This window comes from Anopheles aquasalis, chromosome 2, assembly GCF_943734665.1.
Source record: "Anopheles aquasalis chromosome 2, idAnoAquaMG_Q_19, whole genome shotgun sequence".
NCBI lineage: Eukaryota > Metazoa > Arthropoda > Insecta > Diptera > Culicidae > Anopheles > Anopheles aquasalis.
The window spans coordinates 15753604-15767500 of NC_064877.1; the positions used below are offsets into that span (position 1 = coordinate 15753604).

General features: G+C 49.3%; 1 protein-coding gene across 1 annotated transcript in view; it reads left to right on the forward strand.

Annotated features, from left to right (window-relative positions):
- LOC126580730 (disheveled-associated activator of morphogenesis 1) overlaps positions 1 to 13897 on the forward strand; it is a 51544-nt gene that overhangs the window by 29778 nt on the left and 7869 nt on the right. Inside the window, exon 3 of the mRNA XM_050243961.1 lies at positions 9157 to 9555. Within this exon, the coding sequence (XP_050099918.1) occupies positions 9157 to 9555 (399 nt within the window). The remainder of the gene's footprint in view (positions 1 to 9156; positions 9556 to 13897) is intronic.

Sequence of the window (13897 nt, forward strand, 5' to 3'; positions counted from 1 at the left end):
CACAAGCATGGATGAGGATGAGCGCCATCGTCATATTCAAACCCAGAACACGTCCCTAGATCTACGACCGCAGCAGGTATGTCGAGCAGGCCAGGTATGCAAACGCGCAGCGTTTGGTTCATTCAACTGGCGCACATTCCAAGGGTGGTCCCCTGCTGCTCATACGCATACTTTCATTTTTAATCCGTTGGCTTGATAGTGTCCGCGATCTGGATGTTCCCGATGACGCGAAAGGTGCGCCCGCGATGCGTAGCACTAGGTCTTCCTCTGGTGGTGAAAGTAATTGTTCTCGATCGCCAGTCCATTTATTTATTTTTTTTTTTTTGGTGTAGGAAAGGAAAGTTGGAAGCACTAAACTGAGGTACAAGTTGTTCCTTTCTCGATCATTCGCGCACACATACTTATAAACGCAACCTGCATTAGCAGCGCCTTTAGTTGGGAGTGAAATTAATTTTTGGGCCGTGTCCTGTCTGTTCACAGTATCTGTCACACTCTTTATATGGCGTATTTGTGCAAAGGATCCATAAATATAAGCGAAAGTGTTGGGTTGTAACTCGTGGTCGAGTCGGCGCAGGCACATTTGCAGACGGCCGCCATTGGCTACCAGGCAGGTAGCTTGGGACACGGTGAAAGGTGATCATTCTGTAGCTATCGTTCCGTTGTCTGCTGCCTACAGCACGGTCGATAAATCAACCGCACCCTTCAACTGGGACCACCCCCCAGAAAGGGAGCATAAATATAAATCTCCATTTTGCGAGCACTCGTTGTGTCGATTACCAGGCTTAGAGTAGTGCATTTCTAGTACCAGCTGCTACTGCACAACTGCCCGGTAACATCCTCCCTGTCAGGCCTAGGCAAACACTCAATTACGTCATATTTACGAGAGGCAATCGAGATCTAATGGAATGATTAATTGTTAACCGGTCCTAGCTGAATAGTAGTTGGTGTCCAGAAGTTGTTTCTAATTTTTATGTGGGTCTCCTGCTCGAAGTGTCCCTTTCAAGGCAATTTATGGCGACTTTCGTTGGACTCCTTGGGTGCTACCGAATCATTTACTGTTACAGTAGTACAGTGGCACTAACACTATCGCTAATTGTTTGCCATTTGTAGCACTAACTGACAGTTGTGTTTGTCAACCTTCCCCGTGGAGAATTTCGGCAAGATTTTGCGCGAACTAGAAAGCAGCTTTGGTGATCAAAGACGACCTTCATCGGTTCGCGTCTTTTAAAGACTCATTTTTTGCAATCTCGTTTCATTCTCGTTCCATTCGCTTCAAACTTTGCAATTCAATTCCACAATTCACGCCATACAACAAAAAAAAACTGCCAAAATCCATCCACTAAACACGCCGTGGCAGATTGGAGATTCCCACGCCGCCCAGCCACCCCCCAGGAGAAGCCCATTCACAACGCAGGCTCCATCGTCTCAGTAGCCACGTAGCGAGGTTTGTTTGTAAATTAGCAAAACAACCTTCCGCACACACAAAACGATCACCGATCTGTTGCCTCCGAGCGCAGACAACACATTTCCATCACCCAAGCGAAAACACCTCCTCTCATCTCCCACCAACAACGACGGACCACCCAGTCAGTCAGTCAGTCAGTCAGTCAGTGAGAGAAAATAAGATCTCCGCAAGACACGAAGAAGTGGCCCGCCAGTAGTGGCCGCGCCGGGCGAGACCAGTATTTACCATTAATTTCACCGTTCGATGGTCTTAATTGAAGTCAGGCATTACTAAGCAAAGGCGATCAGCGTCGCGGGAGCGAACGAACACCCGGATGGTGAAAGATCCACGCCTCTCTTGCCTCCTCCCTGTGCCCCCTTGGCAAAGCATCGATGCTAATCGTTTCATCGTCGTCTCCGAGGTTGTTTGAATCACTTTCCTCACTCGCTCGCTCGCTGCGCAGGATTTGGCGTTTTGCTTTTCTTTCCGTTTTCGTGTGAAACCGTATTAGCACACTTCACACCCAATTTTCTCCGCGCTTTGGTGCTATTTGGACGTATATCTCGGAGGAGTACAACGTGAGTTGTTTACTTTGCATTGATTGACGGATCGGAGGGGGTGATGGGGATTTACCGGGAGCTGGCTGGGCGAATTGTTCATTCGCTTCCCACGGTACCGTCACCCACATGATCCCGACGACCGAAACCGATCGATCGCTCGATCAGCGACGGCGGAGAAAACAAAAAAAAACAGTCCAGTTGACATTTGTGGACACTTTTCCTTAGTCCGCGTTCGTTCGATTCCAATTAAAAGAGAAGCAGCAGCATATTACATAAACAGCATTACAACAAAACTAAACATCGGGTAGTACACCAAAAAGCAATGGCCCGACCCTCGGTGAATTTGGAGGAAGGAAATTCTTCTTCTGGCATTCACCCGGATTTCGATGAGGTAATGGCATGCGGTAGGTAGCGGTAACACTCGTAATCATTCGCACCGTTGATTGTTTCACATTTTTCCGGCATTTCCCGATGGTCATGGGCGGCCACTTGTTCCGCCCACTCGCTACGAGGAACCGGCCTGGCGTTGACCAGTAGGAAATGTCAAAAAACAAGAAGGGGGGAAAAAGATTAATTTCACACGTCGCGCGTATCGCAAACTCGTTTTCACCTGGCATTTGGCACTACTTGCGGCGGGGACTATAGGGTGTTTTCCATCTTTTTTTTTCGTTTCTTTTGGCTTTTCAAATGTCGAGACTTGTAGTTTCCTTTTAGGTGCTATGTAATCGGCTTCTTTGCGTTTAGTAGATTGAAATGAGCTCCGTCAGTTCTGTAGCTATAAAAAAATTAGTTACGGGCTTTAAGTGGTAGATTTTTGGATAAGCACCGGTTCCTGTTCAGTCTTCTAATAATTTTTCGTTAGATTTTTTGTTCATGATTCGCTCTCGCAGCACAGTTAAAAACATTATTATTTGCCATTTTTTTACTTTGTTTGCTAAAAGTGTTTTGCAAGATAAGATTACTTTTGTAGCAATGCCTGTTATCTTTAAGCATAATGTTTTGTTTAAAATCAAATAATATTGGTTTTGGTTTTTAAATAATATTGAATTTTCGCAAAAATTTAAATTGTCTTATTGTAGCGCAGAAGAACTTTAAACATTGAAGAAAGAAAGAACGAACAATAGTCTGAAATCTACTAACACTTCTTCCTGTTCGCAGTCTCCCGCAGCAATAGACCGTAACTGGCCGTCAAAGTGATCCAAAAATATAAATAAAAAAAACTACTCACTCAAAGCCCATCGAACATCACTTCATGATCGAACGCCCGAGGCACAAAAGGAAATAGAGGGCTCATAGCGCTCGCACCTATTTTCTTTGTGCCTCCCCGAAATGGCGAAAGCCGTACCCTTTTAGTGGTCGATCGAAATGTCACGAATTCTCATTGCCGATCGCGACCCCCTTAAAGCCATCGTCCATCGTAACTGACGTCGGCTCGTTTGTCTGGAGATGCCGGTGGACGGTTCGTCCCGGAAGCAAAACTCAAGTTGAAGAGCGAGCATTTCACACCGCGTCTAATTGAACTGGAAGGCCGGATGGAAGGTCTGTGCGCGAGCATGATCCACTCTCATTCCACCAGGTGAGGCAGCGGGTTCTCGTGATGCCCGCCAATTCAATCATAATACGGGAGCAGCAGCAGCAGGAGAGTAAGACATTGCGCGCGGTCCCTGGCCGAGTCACGCAGCTGATGAAGTCACGTAAGCTACGGTGACCGGAGTGTTGCTGACCTTTTCGGAAGAGAGGCGACCTGGCTGTCAGGATTCCTGCCAAACCGCGCAACTAGTGGCCAGACACAGTAGTTGCGCACCACTTGTAGGGATTATGCCCCAGGAACGCGGCTCGGTATTTCGGTTTGCACCTAACTCGCGTCGTCTGTCTATCGCCGTCAGCGGTCTAGCGGTCCCGGACCCTTTCACTCTACGCTACTCTAGCTCCACTACGCTACTAGCTCCCATTGCACTGCACTTGTTGTGCGAAGTGGCCGCTTAATTGGCGTTATTGCGCGATTAGATTGCAGAGCGACAGAATGACAGGTACGCGGGAGCGAAAGGAACAGAGAACGGGCCTGCGTACAGCAGTATACCTATGCCTATGATGCTGCTGGGGCTACCCAACACTTTAAAGAGAGCGCTAGGAGCTGGTACTGGACCGCAGTGGATCAGCTACCAAGCGGCTTAACCGATTAATCGATTACCACGAGAGGGCCGCAAGTACTCCTCGACGCCTCTGTAAGTTGAACCTCTTGGCGAAGTCTAAGCAATCATGCGATCGTACAGCAAGTGGCCTGCGGAGAGACAGCGATCTACACCGGTAATGTGGTGGGTGATTTTCATATTAAAGGAAAAAAAACCCGCCCGATGGTTGGCCGATCAGTTGGAGCAGAGCGATAATAGGAAAAATGCTTCCTGCTGTCAACTGCGGCCCCCAGGTGGGGGGAGGCTATATCGTGCGTGGGCACGATCACGCAATGAAATCATTTCTAATGAAGGATCGTTCGCGATCAGTCGCCCCCCGGGACACCCGGGTGTAGTGGGTTTACTCCTCGTGGTAGTTTACTAAATTGTTGCCCATTTCCAATGTCCATAATTCAATTACGGAATGTCCATTTCGTTTAACATTCAGTTATACAAATCAGATCATGATATACGAGCTCAGTTGAGGGGGCGATGCATGTATGCACGGTAAAAGCTTCATCGAAAACTCCAGGGTCATTGGCGCCACTGGCGGAAGGTCACTGGAATCACATCCTCTTTCCACCAGGCCAAGGCCTTTGCGCGTGGTGTTGTCTCTCTCTCTCTCACGACGCTCTCGGACGCTAACTCCACGCGGACTGCAACCTTGAAGCAACCGCGCGCATTTCTCGAATCAAATTTTCCGGCTCGACGCCACCAACGCTTCCTCGACACCGGAGCGGAGGAAAGGTGCCACCGTGGCCGTGGCCCTGACTGGGAAAACTGTGATGTGGCCAGTGAAAGGTCATCGAGTGCGTCATTTCGAAAGACAACTCGATTCTCGATTGCATTCCCTCACATCACTGAGGGGATCAATTGCTCGATCGACAGCATAATTGCAGAGCCCGCCATTACGCGCCCGTGTTGCCATGAAAGCCAGCAAACCATTCTCTCCTCGACTTCCTCTCTAATGTTTCCTCGAAGACAGGGCTTTCTATGCGTTTATTGATGGAAGAAATGTTGGTAAATGGCCAGCAAATGGACAACATTACGCTTCAAGTACCTAAACTTTAGTATCTTATGCAAGTTACTCATACAAGGTGTGTTCGCCTGGTGCTAAATTACCAACAATACGGATAGGAAAAGGTGCTAATTCTCTTTGGTGGCACCAAAACGGGAGTGGCAAGTGCGTTTCGCATCCATGCAGGTATAGGGCGCGACCGTTACAAGGAAGTCGCCAGCGGAGTTTTACGCGACAGTTGGCGGTCACTGCAGTGGTCCATGATGAGGATGACGTTACCGCAGCCGCCACCGTCTGTATTGGAGCTGAACTGTGTAATGGAGCAAACCGCTCCCTGAAGGTGCGGAGAAGGTGCAATTACCTCATCAGCATATTGCATGAGGTCAGCGCGCAGCCATCACGGAACTATACTTGCCGCGAGGTGCCCAGATGGCTCTAGACGTGTTTCTCTAGAATTCTGACCTGACTAAGCACCACGGGACATGCGCGTACACCTTCAACTAGAAGGCAGAAATTGCTTCTAATCATGGACTCCTGGTGCTTAGAAACCGGTTCCAGGTGCCAAACAAGGATGCTACAAGGTAGTGAAAGTGTAGTGCCCATAGATGACCAACGAGCGCACCACACACCAGAAACAAGTGTGGGAATTCTGGATTTTCATTCAAATAACACTACCTAGTGGGTTCCCTTCCTTTTGGAGCCTACTTGCGGTTGTTTTGCGGTTGCTGTGAAATGCGCATTGCAGTGACGCCTCTGCGGTGGATCGTCCAGACACTTAACCCCGACACATCCACGCCAGCGGTTATCTTAATCATCTTCTTCAACACGTTGTTGACCAACAGAAGGGACCACCCCTCTCTCTTTCTCTCCTTTTGCCATGGAACCGTGATAATGGTCCAGTCCGGTAATTACCGTCCCAAATGAGATGCTGCTTACGTCGCTCACTAGAGCTGCGGCTCCTTATCGCCCAAGTCTCTCCACTCCAAAACAAACAGGCGCCCACAGTAACTCGGAAACAACTCAATATTTGTCTCCTGGACACATTACCCGGATACACAGAGCGAGGGCTCCCCTTAGGTAAATGAGCCTCCATGAAGTACGCGTATGCGCTCCTCGTGACCGAAGAGAGCGCGTCTCTGAGCGTTGTCATACCGTCTACTTCTACACCTTGACTTTGAAGCTTCGACGAGGGGCATGCGGGGTCGTTATACGTGAGAAAGCTAAACGTACCGCGGGGCGCGCGGGAGACACAACACGAGATATTGGGTTCCCATTCCCGGTGTCCCATTACAACTTGAAAACTTTCCCCACCCCATTGGCCAAACGGTTTTTCCAGCTGCTCCACACCGATTGTCATTGTGTTTATCTAGGCAACTGGGTCACTGGGTGTGACAGGTACTTAGTGACCGAAAGTGGTGTTTTATGCCTTCCCCCCCCCCCCCCCCCCCGCGATGCACGTGCGATCGCCGTATGATCGATCGCGCGGGTGAAAAGTCGACTCCCGAATGGACCACAACCGGTGAGTCTACACTGCAGCCAATCGGCGCTGTGCCATGAATACGTGATGAAGGTAGTTTAGCTCCCGGAGGCTAAGCCACGGAAGGTCGGTCAGCAAGTCATCCTCAGAGGTGGGCTGCTGGCAACCTAACCTTCGATCTCCATACGGCACCGGCACCGGCACCGGCTACCGGATGCCATTCTCGTCTCGAGCGCGTGTCTGTCTCTCTCTGTTACAATGTTAAAGGACATCGTGTTTGAGAAGTGATTGCACTCCTCGCGCTCCGTACGTCACTTGTCATGTTTAGTGGCATGATTAATGAAGCAGCTTCGTGAGCTGTGCGCGGTGCGATTTGCACACTTCCAGGAGCATAGACGGAGGGACCACCAGTGTACGTGACGTGGCTAATGGGTTTTCCTCATGCGGTTGCATATGCGTGGTGCGGTGCGCGCACACACTAAGCGACGAAGGTGCCGTGCTACTACTTGGCACCGTTTTTTATTTCTTTGAAACAAAACACCTTTAGAACGTCCGTAACCTCGGTTCGTCCACGGGTTCGTGACATCAGACAATGTAATGCCGCTTGGTGAGAGATCTTGAAATTCTGATGCCGATTTTGAGGTCAAAACAGCGGCCTAAAAGGAACTAATAAGCATAACCAATTAGGGACATTGCCGATGGTCAGCGCCTTGTCCATTGACGCGTGTTACTGATAACTCACTAGCCATCAATCACACTCGCTGCTAATGGTTTTTGACTTATGCTATCTGCTTAATGCAATGTGTAGAAGGTTGTAGAACGTTTAAGTCTATTCACGATCTGACGACATGATCTTCGATCAGTTGATCGAAGATAAGTTCAAGAATTCTACAAACCTGAACTGTGCAAGAATTTCCATTGAAATGTGTGCCATTTACGTCCCCTAAAGAGGGATCTATTCGATCACATCAGAGCATGGAATGTTGTGCATAACTCACATACGCACCCGTTACATCATTCTAATCGCCCCCCGGGAGGTGAATGCTCTGCCATTTAGGACCCCCCTTTTTCGGCAGTAATTGACTCCAATCTTCCCAGAGTTCCCAGAGTCAAGTGAGTGCTGCAAAACACACAACACCCCGTTGATGTTATGTCGCGACGTCAGTGTCCTCCGCCGAGCTCCCCTTCCCCTAATCGATCGCTCTCGAATGGGTGCCCGCACTCTTACGCGACAGCAGGTTGTCGTTTTGGGGCTCGACTGTGCTGTGCTGTGTCATTCAGAGCTCTACGACGCGAACGCCATTCGGTTTCGCGGGGAATATTCCGTTCTTCGCGCGATTACAAGGCCCCATGAGGACGCTGACGGGGACGCAAGTGGCGTTTGCATCACACACAAATTACTGTCAAACCTGTGTCGGCTGATCATTGATTTTGGCTTCAGCAGCATCAGCGAAAGTGGCCACCATCACCTGAACTGATGGCAATTTGTTGAAGTTGAAAATGAAATTTTACACAAAAACCGCAACCGTCTCCTCCTCCTCCTCCTCCTCCTCCTGTGAGGGCCCGCCGAAGAGGGTGGACGCCGCCAAACAAACGAAACGAAAAACCGAAAAATAAGAAGAAACGGGAGAAAAGAAAACATAACAAAACATAACCCTCTCTAACCGTTTGTCCTCCCGAGCGGAGGAGGGAAAGAAGTGAGCGAAAGTTCATATGTGAGACGGCACCAGCAGCAGCAGCAACAACAACAACAGTCATCCAGCCATCCATCCATCCAGTAGTGGCTCAATGAGCGCGCAGATACATAATTAATGGTCATTTGACCGCAGGGCATACTACACCGAGCTCCGTGTGCGCCAAGAGGTTCGCACACATTTCTCCCAACAGTCCCAACCAAGACAAGCAGAAGGCAGGAGAAGGAGTGTGCCAACGAGCTTCGATGTCCGGCGCTCGGACGATTGCATGGCTGCCCCCGGCACGGCGGATATGGCGGATTTACTTGCGCTTCTTTTCCCCCTAGCTTTCTTTCTTTTTCTTCTCCCTTTTCTTCCAGCATTCAGTTTTTATTTTTCGGGACTTTTTTTTTGGGTTGTGGCACAGCTTGTCAGGCGAGGCGCGAGTGGGAGAGAAAGAGGGTGCGCAGGGTGACGGGCGGTGACCATAATTGTCCAGCACCTTAAAGCGGATTATGCAAAGTTGGCTTGGCTGCGCAAATCGTTATCTAAAGTGTCCTCTCACACCTCTCTCACCGTCGCCGGCCATTAGCGTTAGATGTCAGACCGACCGACCGCCTTCCACGCAGGTTTTTGTGTATTTGAAGCTCACTGACCTCACCCGTCTCGTTCGTCCGTCTGATCCTTCATTTCCGTTTCACATTTTTAACGCCTCGTAACATAACGTTTTCGTGGTTCGTTTATGACATGCAATACACAGAGATTAATGTCCTCTCTTCTCCTTGTTCTCCATTTCTTCCACACACACCACAGGGTATCCCGACGTGTCCGATCAATTTGGCGACGCTGCGGACACGGTTGCCCGATCTCGGCAACTGGAGTCTGCCCCACATATGCAAGGAAGCGGTCACGAGCAGCAGCAGCAGCAGCAACGGTAACGGTGCGACGGACGGTGCCACTGCCGGGAACTACAGCAGCAACATTACCGCGACCGCGGACGCCTTCTATCAGCCGACGACGACACAGACGCAGCTGGCGGCCGACGGTACGCCCGTGACGGTGCAACCGCAGGCTCAGCAGCACCACCACAGCAACGGCAACAACAACAACAATCACCTGAACTACCACCAAACCAATCTGCACAAGTTCTACAAGGCGCACAAGAAGATGCCGGCGTTCCGGGGTCGCCGGGGCTGGTGTGGCTGTCTACAGGTAGGTTTTCCCCTCCTTTACACGGCCATTAGCCCATTGAATACCCACCTTAAAGAAGTCGAAGATAATGGAACAATTGAGATCAGTTATCAGATCAGGCTACCTCATTTGGCCTCTTTGCAGTAGCTCGACAGATTATAATTAAAGTATTTCATTATCTCGATTAAACGGAGTGTTTTACTACGTTTAAACAGCAGAAAAGCCATCACAAAAAGGGGACTGGGGGTGAAATTGCTTAAAAATGTGTTCCGGGGTTCGTCACCTGTTGCCTAATGCAGTCTTTTGAACCTCTGTTCAGTTCTTTCGAGGAAAAATCACCTCAAACACAGCCTTTACTGGCCAAAAGTCATACCAGTGCGTTAATTACGCTGCCATGTCCTTCCGGCTGGCCCGGCCTTTGGCCAACGAGCCTCCAGTTCACCCCCTTCCCTGTCCCGACACCGTAGCGCCCACTGCGACGATGACCAGCGTTGTCAGCGCGGTTAAATCATCCGCGCCCGGTGCAGATGGTGCAGATTAAATTACACGCCTCCAATTTTCCCGTTGGACAGGCCCGATTTATCCATATTTTCACCTCACCTCGCGGCCCCTTTTTTCCCCGGTGCGTTCCCCACTGGCTCGTACCTCGACGACGAGGCGGAACCGTGGAGCGATCGAATCACATTGCAGCAACAGCAGCAAAGGAGCTCCAGTTAGCCAGGCGGCCTTCCGCGTGCCTTGTGCTCACGCTGCGAGCCTAATCCTGCGCAGCAGCAGCGCGGCCATTCTGCGCCACGATCATTTATCAACCAAGCAGCAGCAGCAACAGCACATGTGTGCTCGTTACGCGGATCTTGCTTTGCGTGTGCGCGCGCGCTGCTCAACCCGAATTCCAAATACTTCCGCATCGCGCAGACCCACTGCGGTTACTACACTCTGGTTGAGTGGAAAATGAATGTTTCCAAAGGAAGTTTTCGACACCGCGATCCTCGATTTCTCGCTCGATCGCTCGCTCCCGGGTGTCGTTCCTCTTGTTTCCCCATTCGCTAGCTCGTTGTCTCCCGTCAGTCCAGCTCTCAGCGCAGGGAGTTCAATTTGGAGTTTCACTCTCTCTATGTATGTATTCATCATTTACAAACCGCTCAAGGGATCGGCATAATTTATCGCGGTATCATGATACTGAGATGCCGGTCAGTCGACGGACCGACCGAAGGACCAACCGATACTGCATAATCGAGGTCCGATCGAGCACCGTGAGCCAACTGGCTGGAGGTGACTTATCATAGCTGTGGAACCGATATGACTGAACGGAACTTACACTTCCCCTTTTCATGCAAAGCACACCAACTCGACTAGCTAGTTAAGGCCACCAGGTCTAATGGCGTCATGATTTATGAGAAGATTGTAATCGAACATCGAGCGCTCTGCAGCACCGCGACTCCTCGGGGCGTTGGTCTCCTCTCTCCATGTGAGGTACGCCAGCCAGCCACCAAAGGGGACGATAAGATAGATGAGGGTTTATGAGTAATTAAATGGCACCCGGCCAGCCAGCCAGCCAGCCAGCCAGCTCGTTGTGTAATGTGTAACACCCTTGGATCTGGTCCAGCAGGATCACAAGCGTAGGACAAGCGCTAGATCTGTGCACAGATTTTAGTTCCGGGGGAACGGACTTCATGCGATCGCCGTTTTGCGTTGATTTAGTAGAAGGAGTAGTGTCGAAGTCGAGATCCTGAAGCCTATACAAGGCTAAAGAACTACCTCATATGGTGCCATTGTAATTGAAGTTGAAGGCTACACGAATGACGGGAGGCAATTTGACAAGTAATCAAACCGGAGGATCAAACAATACTCCTCGAAGGAGACCGATCGGCCTTCTCCTTGATAAAATGGCACTTCCTTCCTTGGCGCGCGCTGTAATCTTGACCTTAGCCGCGTCGGAGTCCGGTGACGGATTTAAATGTTTTAACATAACTCCTGAATAGCAGCGCGCCGCAATTATTATTGGCATACGACAGTGATGTATTGGCTGTGGGGATGGCCACCTCTTCCTATAGATCGAAACCAAAAGATACACCCAAAGGAGGGGATCATTTTGTAAACTGATAACCTTCCAGCCTGGAAAGTGTGCCAAGATCAGGACGCGTGGTAATCACTTCATCATCAGCGATCACACCATAATTGGCGCACCGTTCACCATCTTCGGGTTCGGCTTCTGGCTCGCTCGCTTGCTCGCTCGTTGCTGCCTTGAAAGGAAGAAAAGAAAGATTGACCGTGACTGTCCCTCGTCCGATCTTCCAGCCAATCGGCTGCGTACATTTTTATGTCGTTAATTATGATCGTCACCTTCACTTGCATTCCAGCGATCCGCTGGTGTTTCCGTTGTTCGCATATTCTGCGCATCTGACAATGAGGAAGCATCGAGGGGCCATATTTTAACGATAAAAGTGTTAATGCTCCTCATGTCCATATTCGTCCCGGTGCGACGCAGCACTGACGATCGCGACACGATGGTTCTTGCCACCCCGTTCAAGATCATCGACCAAGAGACACAACGCGGGCTCGGGAAGGCCTTGCGCAGTAATCAGCATGAACGACGATTGTGTAAGGCCACGCATAATGCTATGTCACCCAAACGGAATCGTATCGTCGCACGCACGCACGCACGAGGTACGGATGGAGTGCATACGCGCATGCATTATACCGTCGCCGTAATTTGCCTACCAGATTACTTTGGCCCGACGCTCGCGAACGCTCCCGGTTCGCTCCCGGTTCGCTGCTAATGATGCTCCAGCGTGGTGTGTGTTTTCTTGACTTGTTGGCCGGGCTGGTGTGCAAGGGGGTGGGCAGTTCCAGCTGCACGACACGTGACATAATCGGCGATCTGTGGTGCGAGTGCGAGCGACTCGCGGTTTTCGATTGACTCGGTGGATGCCTTTTCTCGCGTTGCATGCGCTTGCGCATTACGATAAGAGCGCACCAGCGAGTGCGGGGTGTCCTTACCATATCACACCGGTTTACGGATGTTATGTGGCGGCGACGCGAGCGGGAGAAGTTTGTAATGCGAATGCACTCGTCCCGGAGTCGTCCGCCGGTTGCGGTTGCGACCATCCTGGAGGATTATAAAACCGATCAACGGTCGTATCACATTTCGATTGAGATTAGTTCGCGATCGTGATGGACAGTGGCACTAAACAATGTGTTAAGTGCTGGTACTGGATGCGTTACGGAGTGAGCACGATGTGCGTTAGAGTAAATAGAAGGTATCTCGTTATTGTAGATGGGCACTTAAGGTATAAAGTGTGTATAGTGCAGGCGTAGAGAATGCTGATGCGAGTGTTTGTAGAGTATATCAGCAAATTGAAGAGCACGTTTCACGTTAAAGAAGGCTCAACATCACTATTTACCATTTACTACTGGTTGACTGATATTTTTATCTTATAAACAGTTAATCAGCATTTTATTTACGTGGTCTCTAGCAGTGTTTTTGTAGATTGTTTTCATAGTATTATTGTGACTGTTTATAATAAAATAATTATTTTAAATTCGTTATTTTAGACAAAGTATGAGCTGCCATTAATTTAAAAACGCAAACAAAAACAAAAAAACCTGACTGGAGCACCTCTAAAAACTAATAATGTAACGAGAGATAATATCGGTTTTTACATCTGGCAACGAGACTACGTATTTTTAGGCTAGTGTATTTTGCAGCAAATTTGTCCTAATTTTAACGAACAGTTGTACTCCAATACAACATTTACCAAAAAGGAAAAAAGTCTTTTTTTGGACCGAATCCCTTCTTAATTATGTTTTAAAACATCCAAAACCTGAAGGAATTGTAGCTATTATTTGTAGCATTTAAATCATCATGTTGACATGTACTTTAACGTGATCACCAAAACCAAAAACAAAACGAAATAGGGATCCCTTTATTACTTCAAACCTCTCGCATTACTTATTAAGGTAGTTAATGTCTTAAACACCCTAACTAGTACCTGATTTGTACAAGCCTTTTGCGACTTCAATCAGTGTCAACAACGCACCACAACACAACATCGCTGACCTCGAGCACCAATTGGTTCGTTGTTGTTGCTTGTGAAAAGCACAATCGCATGTTGACAAATCTTATTGTCTTGTACCACGATGACCTTGCACAGTGCGCTGCGCGCGCGCACACACCGGCATTGATTATTGAACTAAAACAAGTCAAGCAGCGCTGGATCCCTTTGGGACACCAATTCCCAATTCAGACAATCCCTAAACCCCCCACCAATCACTTGCACTTGCCTGATTTAATACAGACGTTCACTTTCGGTGCGGCTTTCCTGCAAATGAATGGCAATGGCGGCGAGGAGCGACAAAAGCG